The sequence below is a fragment of the Hyla sarda genome, chromosome 4 (assembly GCF_029499605.1).
Source record: "Hyla sarda isolate aHylSar1 chromosome 4, aHylSar1.hap1, whole genome shotgun sequence".
NCBI classification, from domain to species: domain Eukaryota; kingdom Metazoa; phylum Chordata; class Amphibia; order Anura; family Hylidae; genus Hyla; species Hyla sarda.
Window position 1 is genome coordinate 298,082,767 of NC_079192.1, and position 14,728 is coordinate 298,097,494.

Genomic DNA, 14,728 nt, shown 5'->3' on the forward strand with positions numbered 1-14,728 from the left:
CCATCACGCGCCCCTCGCATATACAATGCCCCCATCATGCGCCCCTGACATTTATAATGCCCCCATCATGCGCCCCTCACATTTATAATGCCCCCATCACATATATAATGCCCCCATCACATATATAATGCCCCCATCATGCCCCCCTCGCATATATAATGCCCCCATCATGCCCCCCTCGCATATACAATGCCCCCATCATGCCCCCCTCGCATATATAATTCCCCCATCATGCCCCCCTCGCATATACAATGCCCCCATCATGTGCCCCTCGCATTTATAACGCCCCCATCATGCGCCCCTCACATATATAACGCCCCCCATCATGCGCCCCTCACATATACAATGCCCCCCATCATGCGCCCCTCACATATACAATGCCCCGATCATGCGCCCCTCACATATACAATGCCCCGATCATGCGCCCCTCACATATATAATGCCCCCATCATGCGCCCCTCACATATATAATGCCCCCCTCATGCGCCCCTAACATATAATGCCACCAGATAGAGATGACTCCCATCAGGTGGGGCTCCCCAGTAGGTACACAGGCCCCCATATAGATATGACCCCCATCTGGTAGGGCTCCCCAGTAGGTATAGAGGCCCCATATAGATATGACTCCCATCTGGTGGGGCTCCCCAGTAGGTACACAGGCCCCCATATAGATATGACCCCATCTAGTAGGGCTCCCCAGTAGGTACACAGGCCCCCATATAGATATGACTCCCATCTGGTAGGGCTCCCCAGTAGGTACACAGGCCCCCATATAGATATGACCCCATCTAGTAGGGCTCCCCAGTAGGTACACAGGCCCCCATATAGATATGACCCCATCTAGTAGGGCTCCCCAGTAGGTATAGAGGCCCCATATAGATATGACCCCCATCAGATAGGGCTCCCCAGTAGGTACACAGGCCCCCATATAGATATGACTCCCATCTGGTGGGGCTCACCAGTAGGTACACGTGGAGTAAATACAGTAAGACTATGAAAAATCATGTCCATAATGTTTCTAAGACCTCCAAGTGAAAGTTTAGGGTAGGGTCACACGTGCCGGATTTTGCTGCATATTTTCCTACCCACTGAATCAATGGGTAGCAAAATCGGCTACAGAAAATAGGCAGAAAAATAAAGCATGTGTGATCATACCCTAAAAGGGGTTATTCAGGCATACACCTTATCTGAGAGGGATAAGAGTAAGACACAACACTGTATGATGGGCAGGATAGTTGCAAAGACTCCCAGTACCCCTACCCATCAGCTGTTTGAAGGGGCTCCAGTGTATTTATTAGTGCTCATACCTGCATCGCTGTACTATTGGCAGCAGCAATGCAAGGTAATGCAGTGTTGCCCATTCTCTTGAATGGGACAAAGCTGCGGTACCTTGCCCCATCACTATAAATAATAAAGCGAAGCAAGAGGAGGAATTGCACGAGTCGCACCCCCGACAACCTAATACTGATGGCATATACTGAGTATGGATAACCCCTTTAATTTTCCTTCCTTTATTACCTTTTATTGGAGCAGTAGTTCTTGGTCTTGGCTTTGGGATCGGTTTGCCTCTACCTTTCGCCAATAACATGTCAACAATGTGCTCTCCATTAGGACCTAGTCTCCCAACAAAGTGCTCTGGAATCCCTTTAAAGCCGGCCCTAGAGCCCAGCGTCTCTTCTGAATCGCTCAGATCACTCAGGTCACTGTTCGTACTGGAATCAGAGTCCTGTTTTGACATCCTACTTCGTTCATCCAGCGTGAACCTGTTAACAGATTCAAAAGCGGCTTTACCATCATGAGAAAAATCTGTGGAGGAGAGGACACCTGGTTGGAGTTTACTCGATAAAGCAGTAAATGTTCTTAACAATGGGTTGTCCATTTGTCCAGATCCAATCGCTGGCTTATCTTCAGTAGGGCTCGACGACAACGTTGGCATTTCAATTGGTTGACTTAAGTTATTCGCTGGAGAATTTCGCCCATTTCCCAAAAATGTAGAATTTTGAAGATTTTCGGTTATTGATGTACCTGAAGTTATGGGTAACCTTTTTAGTGACTCTGTTGTAAACAAGGGTTTAGTTTTCAACAAAGAGCCTGGTTCATCCCCCCTGTGTTGGTCCTGCCAAATAGACGATGAAATATTTCTAGGTAAGGAACTGTGGCCTGAAGGGGTCGCAAAGCCAAATGGTGAAATGTCCTTTTTATCTGAAAAAGCCAAGAATGGATTTGATGGTTCCTCTCGGGAAAGCTTAGGGGGCTGCAGAAAAAGGTTTTCATGGGTCTCTGGTGGTCGAGTAGTTAAAACCTTTCCAGGAAACGCAGGGGTAAGTTTTGGCATAGATTCAGAAAAGGTCGGTTTTACTTTTGTTTCCTGCGGGCTGAGAGCTTTTGGCTTGAAAAGCGTGGAAGATAGACCTTCCTTGCATAACATTCCTGGGTCCTTGCTAGAAGGCTCTTCCACAGTACTTTCTGAGATGGCAGTAAAATAGTTACTGGGTGGAACATTTTGTGACATACACTGGAAAAACAGATTTTTAGACAGATCTGTCTCTTTTGTATCTTCCTGAATATTACTAGTACCAAACTGGAAACCAACAGGTTTGTTTCCTGGAATTGTGCCATTGGATTGATTTCTGTCCTCTCCAAAAGTTGGCTGATGTACAGACATGCCAAAACCACTTTTCACAGGCATGCTTTTTCTGAAACTCTGCAAAACATTGAAGGGAAGACTCTCTGTAAGTGGGGTTTAACATGCATGTGGGTAATATAGTAGAATAGACAGATCAAAATGAAAGGAATCATAAAAAAGCAAATACATCTTAACCTTTTCAGGACGTAGGGCGTATGCATACGCCCTGCATTCCGAGTCCTTAACCCCTTAACGACGCAGGACGTATATTTACGTCCTGCGCCGGCTCCCGCGATATGAAGCGGGATCGCGCCGCGATCCCGCATCATATCGCGTGGGTCCCGGCGCTAATCAACGGCCGGGACCCGCGGCTAATACCACACATCGCCGATCGCGGCGATGTGCGGTATTAACCCTTTAGAAGCGGCGGTCAAAGCTGACCGCCGCTTCTAAAGTGAAAGTGAAAGTGACCCGGCTGCTCAGTCGGGCTGTTCGGGACCGCCGCGGTGAAATCGCGGCGTCCCGAACAGCTGATCGGACACCGGGAGGGCTCTTACCTGCCTCCCCGGTGTCCGATCGACGAATGACTGCTCCGTGCCTGAGATCCAGGCAGGAGCAGTCAAGCGCCGATAATGCTGATCACAGGCGTGTTAATGCACGCCAGTGATCAGCATTAGAGATCAGTGTGTGCAGTGTTATAGGTCCCTATGGGACCTATAACACTGCAAAAAAAAAGTAAAAAAAAAGTGTTAATAAAGGTCATTTAACCCCTTCCCTAATAAAAGTTTGAATCACCCCCCTTTTCCCATAAAAAAAATAAAACAGTGTAAAAAAAATAAAAAATAAACATATGTGGTATCGCCGCGTGCGTAAATGTCCGAACTATAAAAATATATCATTAATTAAGCCGTACGGTCAATGGCGTACGCGCAAAAAAATTCCAAAGTCCAAAAAAGCGTATTTTGGTCACTTTTTATATCATTAAAAAATGAATAAAAAGTGATCAAAAAGTCCGATCAAAACAAAAATCATACCGATAAAAACTTCAGATCACGGCGCAAAAAATGAGTCCTCATACCACCCCATACATGGAAAAATAAAAAAGTTATAGGGGTCAGAAGATGACATTTTTAAACGTATAAATTTTCCTGCATGTAGTTATGATTTTTTCCAGAAGTGCGACAAAATCAAACCTATATAAGTAGGGTATCATTTTAACCGTATGGACCTACAGAATAATGATAAGGTGTAATTTTTACCGAAATATGCACTGCGTAGAAACGAAAGCCCCCAAAAGTTACAAAATGGCGGTTTTTTTTCGATTTTGTCGCACAATGATTTTTTTTTCCGTTTCGCCGTGCATTTTTGGGTAAAATGACTAATGTCACTGCAAAGTAGAATTGGCGACGCAAAAAAAAAGCCATAATATGGATTTTTAGGTGGAAAATTGAAAGGGTTATGATTTTTAAAAGGTAAGGAGGAAAAAACGAAAGTGCAAAAACGGAAAAACCCTGAGTCCTTAAGGGGTTAAAGGGGTGTTCCAGGCAAAAACTTTTTTTTTTTTATACATCAACTGGCTCCGGAAAGTTAAACAGATTTGTAAATTACTTCTATTAAAAAATCTTAATCCTTCCAATAGTTATTAGCTTCTGAAGTTGAGTTGTTGTTTTCTGTCTAACTGCTTTCTGATGACTCACGTCCCGGAAGCTGTGCAGTTCCTATGGGGATATTCTCCCATCATGCACAGCTCCCGGGACATGACATCATCATTGAGCAGTTAGACAGAAAACTTCAGACGCTAATAACTATTGGCAGGATTAAAAAATGTTTAATAGAAGTAATTTACAAATCTGTTTAACTTTCCGGAGCCAGTTGATATATATAAAAAAAAGGTTTTGCCTGGAATACCCCTTTAAGGACGTAGGGCACATGCATATGCCCGTGGGAATTCCGGTTCCCGCCGCTAGCCGGTTGGGGACCGAACCGGGATGCCTGTTGAAATCATTCAGCAGGCATCCCGACACATCGCCGAGGGGGGTCCTGTGACCGCCCCCCCCCCCCCATGTAGGCGATCACAGAAAATTGCATGTCAATTCAGACATGCGATTTTCTGCTATTCCGGGCTGATCGGGTCTCTGGTGACCCGATAGCTCGGAAAATAGGGATGATCGGAGCTGTCAGTGACCGCCCGATCATCCTGAGGGATAGGACCGAGATTGCAGTGCTGCAATCTCCTCCTATCCCCTGCCATTAGTCAGAATTAATTCTGACCAATGGCAGCGCAGGACAGGCGGCTGCCATGGAAATCCCCTGCTCTGCCCGGCCCTGTGGATGTGGGGCAGAACGGGGGGAGAAGATGGCGGCGGTTACCTGAACAGAAGATGCTGTGGGGACCGCCGATCATCGGTGGAGACAGCGGAGAAGGTAGGGAAGCGACAGTGGGGGGGGGGGGGGGAAGGAAGGTGGCAGTAAAGCGATATTTACTGCTGCCCTTCTAGTGGTTGCCAAACTGCAACTCCCAGCATGCCCAGACAGCCAAAGGCATGCTGGGAGTTGAAGTTTTGCAACATCTGGAGGGTCACAGTTTGGAGACCTCTATTACAGTGGTGCCCAAACGGTGGCCCTCCAGATGTTGCCAAACTACAACTCTCAGCATGCCTAGACTGCCCAGGCATGCTGGGAGCTGTAGTTCTGTAACATCTGTCCCTTCAGATTTTGCCATTTTCATGAAAATGTTGAAAATTGCTGCTATACTTTGAAGTAGGGATCGACCGATATCGGTTTTTTAGGGCAGATACCGATAATCGGTGCAGGTTAGGGCCGATAGCCGATAACTTATCCCGATATTCGGGTATAAGTTATCGGCTATTTAACCCCCTGCGACACCGCTGCAGATCATTGATTTAAAGCGGGCGCTTTAAATCAATGATCTGCAGTGGCTTTTGCGGGGCCATAGGCCGCCGCCGCCACCACCTGCTTCTCTCCCCTACCTGCCAGGGTGCTCCGGGCCATCCATCCATCGTTCCTGTAGTGTCCGGGGGCGTTCTGGGTGGAGGGTGCACCGGTCCGGGCTGTCCTTCTCCGGCGGGCCTCTTCTCCACTCCGGGCAGGCTCCGTCCTAGTACGCTGCATAGACGTCGCTGCGCAGTGACGCCCGTGCGCAGCGACGCACCTGACGTCACGGCGTAGCGGCGTCTATGCAGCGTACTAGGCCGGAGCCTGCCCGGAGTGGAGAAGAAGACCGTGCGAGAAGAAGGACAGCCCGGACCGGACCACCCTCCACCCGGAACGCCCCAGGACACTACATGAAGGAAGGATGGCCTGGACCACCCCCATTACGGGTAAGTTTAATTTTTTTATTCACTCGGAGGGTGGGGGAGGGGCCTGACCGGTATAGCGGTATGGGCAAAAATCCATACTGGTATACCGCCCAGCATCACGGTGGGGGGTGCGACGCGGTGCGGTGGGTCAGAGGTGCGGTGTGGCGGCTTGAGGGGGCAGTGCGGGGGGCGGGGCATTATCGGCTTATCGGCAAGATAATTGCCGATACCGATAATGCCCAAAATCGTGATTATCGGCCGATAATATCGGCCATACCGATAATCGGTCGATCCCTACTTTGAAGCCCTCTAATTTTTTCAAAAAGTTAAAATATGTCCATTTTATGAATAAAGTAGACATATTTGTGAATCAATATATAATTTATTTGGAATATCCATTTTCCTTACAAGCAGAGAGTCTCAAAGTTAGAAAAAGGCAAAATTTTCATGAAGTTTTGGGATTTTTCACCAAGAAAGGATGCAAGTAACGACAAAAATTTACCACCAAAATAAAGTAGAATATGTCACGAAAAAACTATCTCAGAATCAGAATAATCGGTAAAAGCGCCTTAGAGTTATTAATGTGTAAAGTGACGGTGGTCAGAATTACAAAAAAAGGGCTGAGTCCTTAAGGTAAAAATGAGCTGTGTCCTTAAGGGGTTAAAAGGGGTAGTCTGGCGAAAACAACTTACCAACCACAGGATAGGGGATAAGTGTCTGATTGCTGGGGGTCTGACTGTTAGGACCCCACATGCTCCTCTCAGAGAGCCAGGGCACCGGGCAGGAGATTGTGGAGGTCAGGTCCCACGCGATCAGACACTTATCCCCTATCCTGTGGATTGTTTTGTAAGTTCCTCACAAGGTGGTGCCTTGATCAATATAAACATGGAGCTGTGGATGGAAACAGGCAGGAGGCAGCAACTAGTTTCGCGCATGTGGGCGCTTCCTCTGGCTCGCACTGCGTGCGAGCCAGAGGAAGCACCCACGTGTGCGAAACAGTTGCCGCCCCCCCCCCCCCCCGCACGTTTCCATCCACAGCTCCCTGTGCACCTGCCGTTAACCTGTACAGCACGCTTTGAATAAACAGAATTTGTTCATCTCACTAAGATTCCTGGTGAGTGCGGTTTCCATCTTGTCTCTTCATATTGTTTGCATACGCTCCCTTGTTTATATGGATCAAGGCACCACCTTGTGAGGAACATTACAGCGTCATTAGAGGTGCAGGCAATGCTTGCCTTTATCCAATACACCCTAAGGGTGCGTTCACACTGAGCAAATCAAGAGGAATTCCCACCCAAAAATTTACAGGGCAGGAAAAAATATAATTTTCGCGCGGAATTGCGCGAGAAAGAAGTGAAGGGTTTTTCAGCCATTTCCGCGCAAAAACGATGTCTGTCTGAATATTTTTTACCATTGACTTCTATTGATTTCTGCTAGCGGATTCTGCTTGAACAATGAACATGTTCTTTCTTCAAGCGGAACGGAATTCAGCGTCGGAATTCCTCTAGCAGAATTTCCGCAGTGTGAACAGGACAGCGGAAAAAACATTAAAGTCAATGGGCAGAGGAAATGTGCATTAGTTTGGAGCGGGGATTCAAGAGGAATTACTCCAGTAAACTCCTCTTGAATTACTCCGTGTGAACTCTATTACTGCCTTCAACCTTAGCGGTGCCAGACATACAAGTGTCTTTCTCCTTTCTGTGCTTCCAATTAAATTAATGAGAGCTTTAAAACCCACATCACCCACAAATTTCACATACACATCTGCACTCATTTCAGATGCAGATTTGGCATGAATTTTGAGGCAGAATTTTACAGCGCTTCATTTTTTCCATGTGAACAAGCCCTTATTGTGACGTACACTTTGTGTCAAAGTGAAAACAAACCTCTACAGCACGATCCTCATGAAATACAATAGTGAAAGAACAATTCACTAACCCTACTATTACATTTCACTCATTACCGAAACAGCCACCTGATTTTCAAGGATACAGCTGCTTTATTAACCAGCCTACTCTGATGATCAGCGTTAATACTGACTATGGCATATAGATAGACACAATGGGGGAGATTTATCAAAAACTGTCCAGAGGAAAAGTTGCTGAGTTGCCTATAGCAACCAATCACATTGCTTTCATTTTTGAAAAGGCCTCTGAAAAATGAAAGAAGCGATCTGATTGGTTGCTATGGGCAACTCAGCAACTTTTCCTCTCTTCCAGATCTGCCACGAAGGGATTGACCGATTATCAGTTTGGCCGATATTATCTGCCGATATTCAAGATTTTTGACATTTTAGTTATCGGCAATTACCTTGCCGATATGTCGATGATGCCCCGCCCCCCAGCCAGAGACCGCCGCCGCTGCCCCATTGCCTCCCCCATCCCAGGTTTTATAATTATCTGTTCCCAGGGTCCGCGCTACTACTGGCTCCTGTGACGTTCTGCGCTATTGCAATGCGCTGCACACGCTATGACGAGTGACGTCCTCAACGCAACGTCACCATCAGTGCACACAGTGACAGCTCAGGACGCTGCCGGAGCTAGCGCGGACCCCGGGAACAGGTTATTATAAAACCAGGGGTGGGGGAGACAATGAGGCAGCAGCGGTGGTGGTTGGACTAGGGAGGACCCCAGGACAGGCAGGGGGAGAGAAGCGGGTGGCGACGGCGGCCTCTGGCCCAGCAAAAGCCGCTGTAGTTCATTGATTTAAAGCGCCCGCTTTAAATCATTGATCTTCAGCGGCTTCTGCAGGGCTGGGGGGGGGGGAATAGCTGATAACTTATACCGGAATATCGGTATAAGTTATAGGCTATCGGCCTAAAAGTTCACATATTATCGGCATCGGCCCTAAAAAAAAAAAATCGATATCGGTCGATCCCTACTGCCACATATTCAAAATGATTAGGCTTAGGCAGAGTTGCGGGCCGAGTGGCTAGGAGAAAGCATTACACATACAAAAGCTTCATCTCCATTGCACATAAGAAAAAATTACCATATAAGAAAGAGATCAATATCTTCTGCACCAATTTTCCCCAGCTAAGAAGTTTTAGAAACAGGGTGACCAGCACTATCTACCTGTATATTCAGGTTAGTTTGGGTGACCCTGCATTTAGATGGGTGCTGCTTTAAATGATTGCTTCCATTATAAAAAAAAAAACTTTTCAAAGTTCATGGAGACATATGAAAAGTTTTGTTTGGTCGGGGTGTGTGTGTTCAATAAATAAAAATAAAAGATAAACAATACATTACAGAACCTCAAAAATGGTAGCATAAAAAGAGAAAACTTGTCCTTCAGAGGCAGCATACGTGTTTAAAGGGGTACTCTGCCCTAGACATCTTATCCCTTATCGAAAGGATAGGGGATAAGATGTCAGATCGCAGGGGTCCCGCAGCTGGGGACCCACGGGATCTCGGCTGCAGCACCCACCTGTTGCGGCTTCCGGCAGCGCTGGAGGCTCTCATCCTAAAGCCTCACGGTGACGGGAGATCGTGACGTCACGACTCCGCCCCCGAGTAATGTCACGCCCCGCCCCCTCAATGCAAGTCTATGGGAGGGGGCGTGACTGCTATCACGCCCCCTCCCATAGACTTGCATTGAGGGGTGGGGCGTGACGTCACATGGGGGCGGAGTCGTGATGTCACAATCTTACGTCACCATGGTCGGGAGCCGAAGTCTCCAGTGCTGCCGGAAGCTGCAACAGGTGGGTGCTGCAGCCCAGATCACGGGGGTCCCCAGCTGCTGGACCCCCTTAATCTGACATCTTATCCCCTATCCTTTGGATAGGGGATAAGATGTCTAGGGGCGGAGTACCCCTTTAAATATCGACAACTTGGTAGCCAAGACTAAAGCGAGCAGTATACGGATTTGCCGGAAGTCCGATAGACTTGAATGGGATCAAATCTATCGGTCTTCTGGCAAATTCGTATCCTGCTTGCTTTAGCAGAGGTAAGTCTCAGGCTGTGAAGTTTTTAGGCAGATTTAAACATGTATCCTGTTACCGGACCGACATCAGAGTTGCGTTTTATCTAAAAATGACACAGTATAAATTGTTCACAGATCCCCAGGATGGGTGGAAATCTATGCACAGAGTATATATTTACCTCTCCAGAGGTCCAGCTAGGCTTCTTGCCATCTTCTCCCCCTACATTAGAAAGACCAGTGTCGGAGATTCTTACTGTAGTTTGTGTTGCTCCACTTGGTGTTAAACTCTCAGTTGTGCTAACAGGGATATCCGCTGGTAATGCATTTTTATTCACTGGTCTTACTGTTTCCGGCGTCAGTGAGCCTTGACTAGCCATTGCTGAAAAGGGTGGGAAAGCAGCTAGAGGTGTTCCTTCACCAACAGGCTGGTCTTGGACCACTAATGTGCGGCCATTTTCTTTGGTGTAAGTTGCAAAGCGAATATTGCGGTTGATTTGTGGAACAAAATGTAACATCTGTTTGGATCTAGGATCTACTGCAGCGTCAGCACTGCTGCCACTAGTCCAAGAACCGCGGTTAAGTTCACTAGAATCGCTGCCATTGCTGTCCAATTCCTTCTTTTCTGCTTTCAGTTTTTTTCCTGAAGTATCGCCTTCTGCATCTGTTAGTTTTCTTCTACGGCCATCTCTTCCATCTGCATTTTCCTTTTTCTTCTTTGCTTTTGTTGATTTTGTAGCTTTTAACAAGGAATCCTATAACAGTTAGAGGTAAGTGAAAATGAGGAGACGCTGCAGATCTTACAGTAATGTATACCATTGTGTACGCATAGGGGAACATTTATAAATGCTGGAAATATGGCACAAATGATGACAAAAAAATTGTGCCAAGTGATCCAGTTTGGAAATTCTAGAACTATTCTGCAAAATAACAAAAACACATTTACAGCTTATAGAAAAATCAGATTAAAGAGAGGCTTTGACTCCCCACTGACAGTGTTTCCCAAACAGGGTGTCTCCAGCTGCTGCAAAACTACAATTCCCAGCATGCCCAGACAGCCTTCGGCTGTCTGGGCATGCTTGGAGTTGTAGTTTTGCAATAGCTGGAGGCACCCTGGTTGGGAAACACTGCTCTATGATCACAACATAAAATACAAGGTGCAAAAGCACAAAGCCACCCAATTTACTTGACAATCCCACTGTTTTCTGTATCTATTATAAATCTGGTTACTGATATTTTGCAGAACAACAATATCATTCCAAAATATCCTATCCTTTAATAAGAATTGATTTTTATTCTAAGGCTGCGTTCACACGGCCGCCTAGACCCGTCCCGGATGCAAACGGATGTTATCCATTATTGTTCAGTTAATAAACCAAAAAACATTTTTTTTTGTTCTGAGCATGCTCAGAAGTAAAAACAGATTGAAAAAAATACAGTTTGAAAAAAAAATACAGTTTGAAAAAAAACACAGTTTGAAAAAAAAACAGTTTGAAAAAAAAAAACAGTTTGAAAAAAAAAAACAGTTTGAAAAAAACACAGTTTGAAAAAAACACAGTTTGAAAAATACAGATTGAAAAAACTGATGCAAACGGATGACATTGAAGTCTATGGAAAATGGATGAGCCTTTAATGTTAAATTTAGTGCACATGGGTACAAATGGATGTAAACAAATTGTAAAAAAAATCCCAGGGATTTTTTTAAAACCGTGTTCACTCCGTTTACAGCCTGCAAGAACGGAACCGAAAAAAAAAATGGGGACAGATGTCCGTGTGAACGCACCCTAAGACTTACAAATAGAAGATATTACCTCAGGCTCTAGAACGGACTCATCAACTAGCACCACGTGTACCAATTTGGGATCAATGATTACAGTCTTGCCACCCTGTGAACAGAGAGGTATAACGTTATAACAAGAGATTGTGTGGCATGTGAAACAAAATAATAATAAAATGCATTATTAACAGAAGCTAAAAGTACAAAAAAATCATCTAAAAATAAAAAAGGAGCAACTGCCTCCTATGTATACAAAGCTAGCGACTGTAGGAGGGATAAAGCCTAGTAGGAGATGCTGGCACTTTTTGTGCTTAGTGTCAGCAGCCTATGCCGAAAGTGTCATTGTCCCACCATTGACATAGGAGAGAAATAATAATAATAATGAAGTTATGGTGACAGGGCGGACAACTCCTGCTCCATATTCACACAGTGCACATCCAGACATTGGTAGTAGAGATGAGCGAACTTACAGTAAATTCGATCCGTCACAAACTTCTCGGCTCGGCAGTTGATAACTTATCCTGCATGAATTAGTTCAGCTTTCAGGTGCTCCGGTGGGCTGGAGACTCTTTCCTAGGACTGTATCCATCTTTTCCAGCCCACCGAATTTACTGTAAGTTCGCTCATCTCTAATTGGTAGCCAAGCTGCCTTGGTAACTACCTTCCTCATATTGTCTATGTGCAGAGTGGAAACAAAGGATGAAAAGCTCAGCTGTCACACAAGCAGAGGTTGTCTACATGTCACATCTACTGACTTAGCTGTATTAAGGCTCATTATTGCACAACGTTGTATCTTTTAAAAGGGGTATCCGGGGAAAAAGACAATTGTTTACAAAAAATTGTTTTTTACCCAAATATCCATGGTAAAATGAGTGTGTGTGTGTGCGCGCGCATGTGTATACCCCGATACACCCCCAGGAAAGGCAGGGGGAGAGAGGCCGTCGCTGCCCGCTTCTATCCCGCTGCCTTTCCTGGGGTCTAGAGCCCTGCTGCCGCCGCTTCTCTCCTGCTGGCTATCTGCGCCGCTGCCCGTTCTCTCCCCCCGACTATCGGTCCCATTGCCTCCCCCCATCCCCGGTTGCATAATTACCTGTTGCCGGGTTCGGGTCCGCGCTGCTTCAGGCCTCGGGCGTGCGTCCCCTGCGTCGTTGCTATGCACTGCACGACGCGGCGCGGCGCACTGACGTCATGCAGCGCATAGCAACGACGCAGGGGACGCACGCCGGAGGCCTGAAGCAGCGCGGACCCGAACCCGGCAACAGGTAATTATGCAACCGGGGATGGGGGGAGGCAACGGGGCATCGGCGCCGGCAATGGGTGCCGCTGCCCCTTCTCTCCCCCTGGCAGTCGGCGCCGCTTCTGTCCCCCTGGCTATCGGCACTGGCAATGGGGCGCCGGCACCGATAGTCAGGGGGACAGAAAGGGCAGCGGCGCCGATAGCCAGGGGGAGAGAAGGGCCGGCAGCAGGGCTCTAGACCCCAGGACAGGCAGGGGCAGAGAAGCGGGCAGCGCTGGTGGTCTCTGCACCTGCAAAGCCGCTGCAGTTCATTGATTTAAAGCACCCACTTTAAATCATTGAACTGCAGCGGCTTATCGGCGTATAACATGCACACAGACTTTAGGTTAAAAATTTTAGCCTTGTGTATAGCAAAACCTACTGCAATCCTTTTTTGTGAGAAATTTCATTTTCTAGAAAAATTTCAGGGGTGCCAACATTTACGGCCATGGCTGTATTATCATCTACAATCAAACTCATTGTTACCATCCAACATATAAACATGACATTTATATGTAAAATCCATGCTCTTCTTAAAGGGGTTACCGCCACCCAGCTAATTACTGGTAGCAATGTCCTGCCTCGGCCCATGATTGGCTGATCAGCAGTATGACACACTGGGCCCCGACGTCACAATTTCTGGGAAGAAGAGCATTGCAGCCAGAGACCGGAGAGGCACCGGTCAGAGGCAACACTGGAGGCACCGCAGGAGTGCTGGAGGTGAGTAGAGTTTGTTTTTTATATACTGTAGAATGAGCATTGTTCTAAAAAATCTGCCGGATAACCCCTTTAACCCCTTAAAGGAGTAATCCAGTGGTGACTCAGTGGTGAGCAACTTATCCCCTATCCTAAGAATAGGATAAGTTGCAGATCGCGGGGGGTCCGACAGCTGGGGCCCCCTGCGATCTCCTGTACGGAGCCCCGACAGCCCGCGGGAAGGGGGCGTGTCGACCTCCGCACGAGGCGGCGGCCGACATGCCCCCTCAATACAACTCTATGGCAGAGCCAAAGCGCTGCCTTCGGCAATCTCCGGCTCTGCCATAGAGATGTATTGAGTGGGCGTGTCGGCCGCCGCTTCGTGCGGGGGTCGACACCCGCTATCTGGGCCGAGAGCCGGGGCCCCGTACAGAGAGATCGCAGGGGGCCCCAGCGGTCGGACCCCCCGCGATCTCAAACTTATCCCCTATCCTTAGGATAGGGGATAAGTTTTTCACCACTGGACTACCCCTTTAAGGACCCGGGCTTTTTCTGTTTTTTCATTTTAAATTTTTTCCTCCTTAACTTTAAAAAATCATAACTCTTTAAAATTTTCACCTAAAATTCTATATGATGGCTTATTTTTTGCGTCACTAATTCTACTTTGTAATGACATTGACGGTGAAACAGGAAAAAAATCAATGTGCGACAAAATTGATGAAAAAAACACTATTTTGTGAGTTTTGGGGGCTTCCGTTTTTACGCAGTACATTTTTCGGCAAAAATGACACCTTATCTTTATTCTGTAGGTCCATACGGTTAAAATGATACCCTACTTGTATAGGTTTGATTTTGTATCACTTCAGAAAAAAATCATGAATACATGCAGGAAAATGTATACGTTTAAAATGGTCATCTTCTGACTACTATAACTGTTTTATTTTTCTGTGTTCAGGGCGCTATGAGGTGATCTGAAGTTTTTAGCGGTACCATTTTTGTTCTGATCAGACTTTTTGATCACTTTTTTGTGGTATAAAAAGTGATCCAAAATGCACTATTTTGGATTTTGAATTTTTTGGCGCGTACGCCATTGAACGTGCGGTTTAAAAAGTGTA

The 14,728-nt window shown here is 46.6% G+C and overlaps 1 protein-coding gene across 1 annotated transcript in view; it reads right to left on the reverse strand.

The window, feature by feature from the left end:
* KDM3B (lysine demethylase 3B) overlaps positions 1–14,728 on the reverse strand; it is a 62,549-nt gene that overhangs the window by 39,766 nt on the left and 8,055 nt on the right. Inside the window, exons 5-8 of the mRNA XM_056569887.1 lie at positions 11,831–11,835; positions 11,676–11,750; positions 10,047–10,619; positions 1,519–2,704 (exon numbers count right to left, since the gene is read on the reverse strand). Coding sequence (XP_056425862.1) covers positions 1,519–2,704; positions 10,047–10,619; positions 11,676–11,750; positions 11,831–11,835 — 1,839 coding nt within the window. The remainder of the gene's footprint in view (positions 1–1,518; positions 2,705–10,046; positions 10,620–11,675; positions 11,751–11,830; positions 11,836–14,728) is intronic.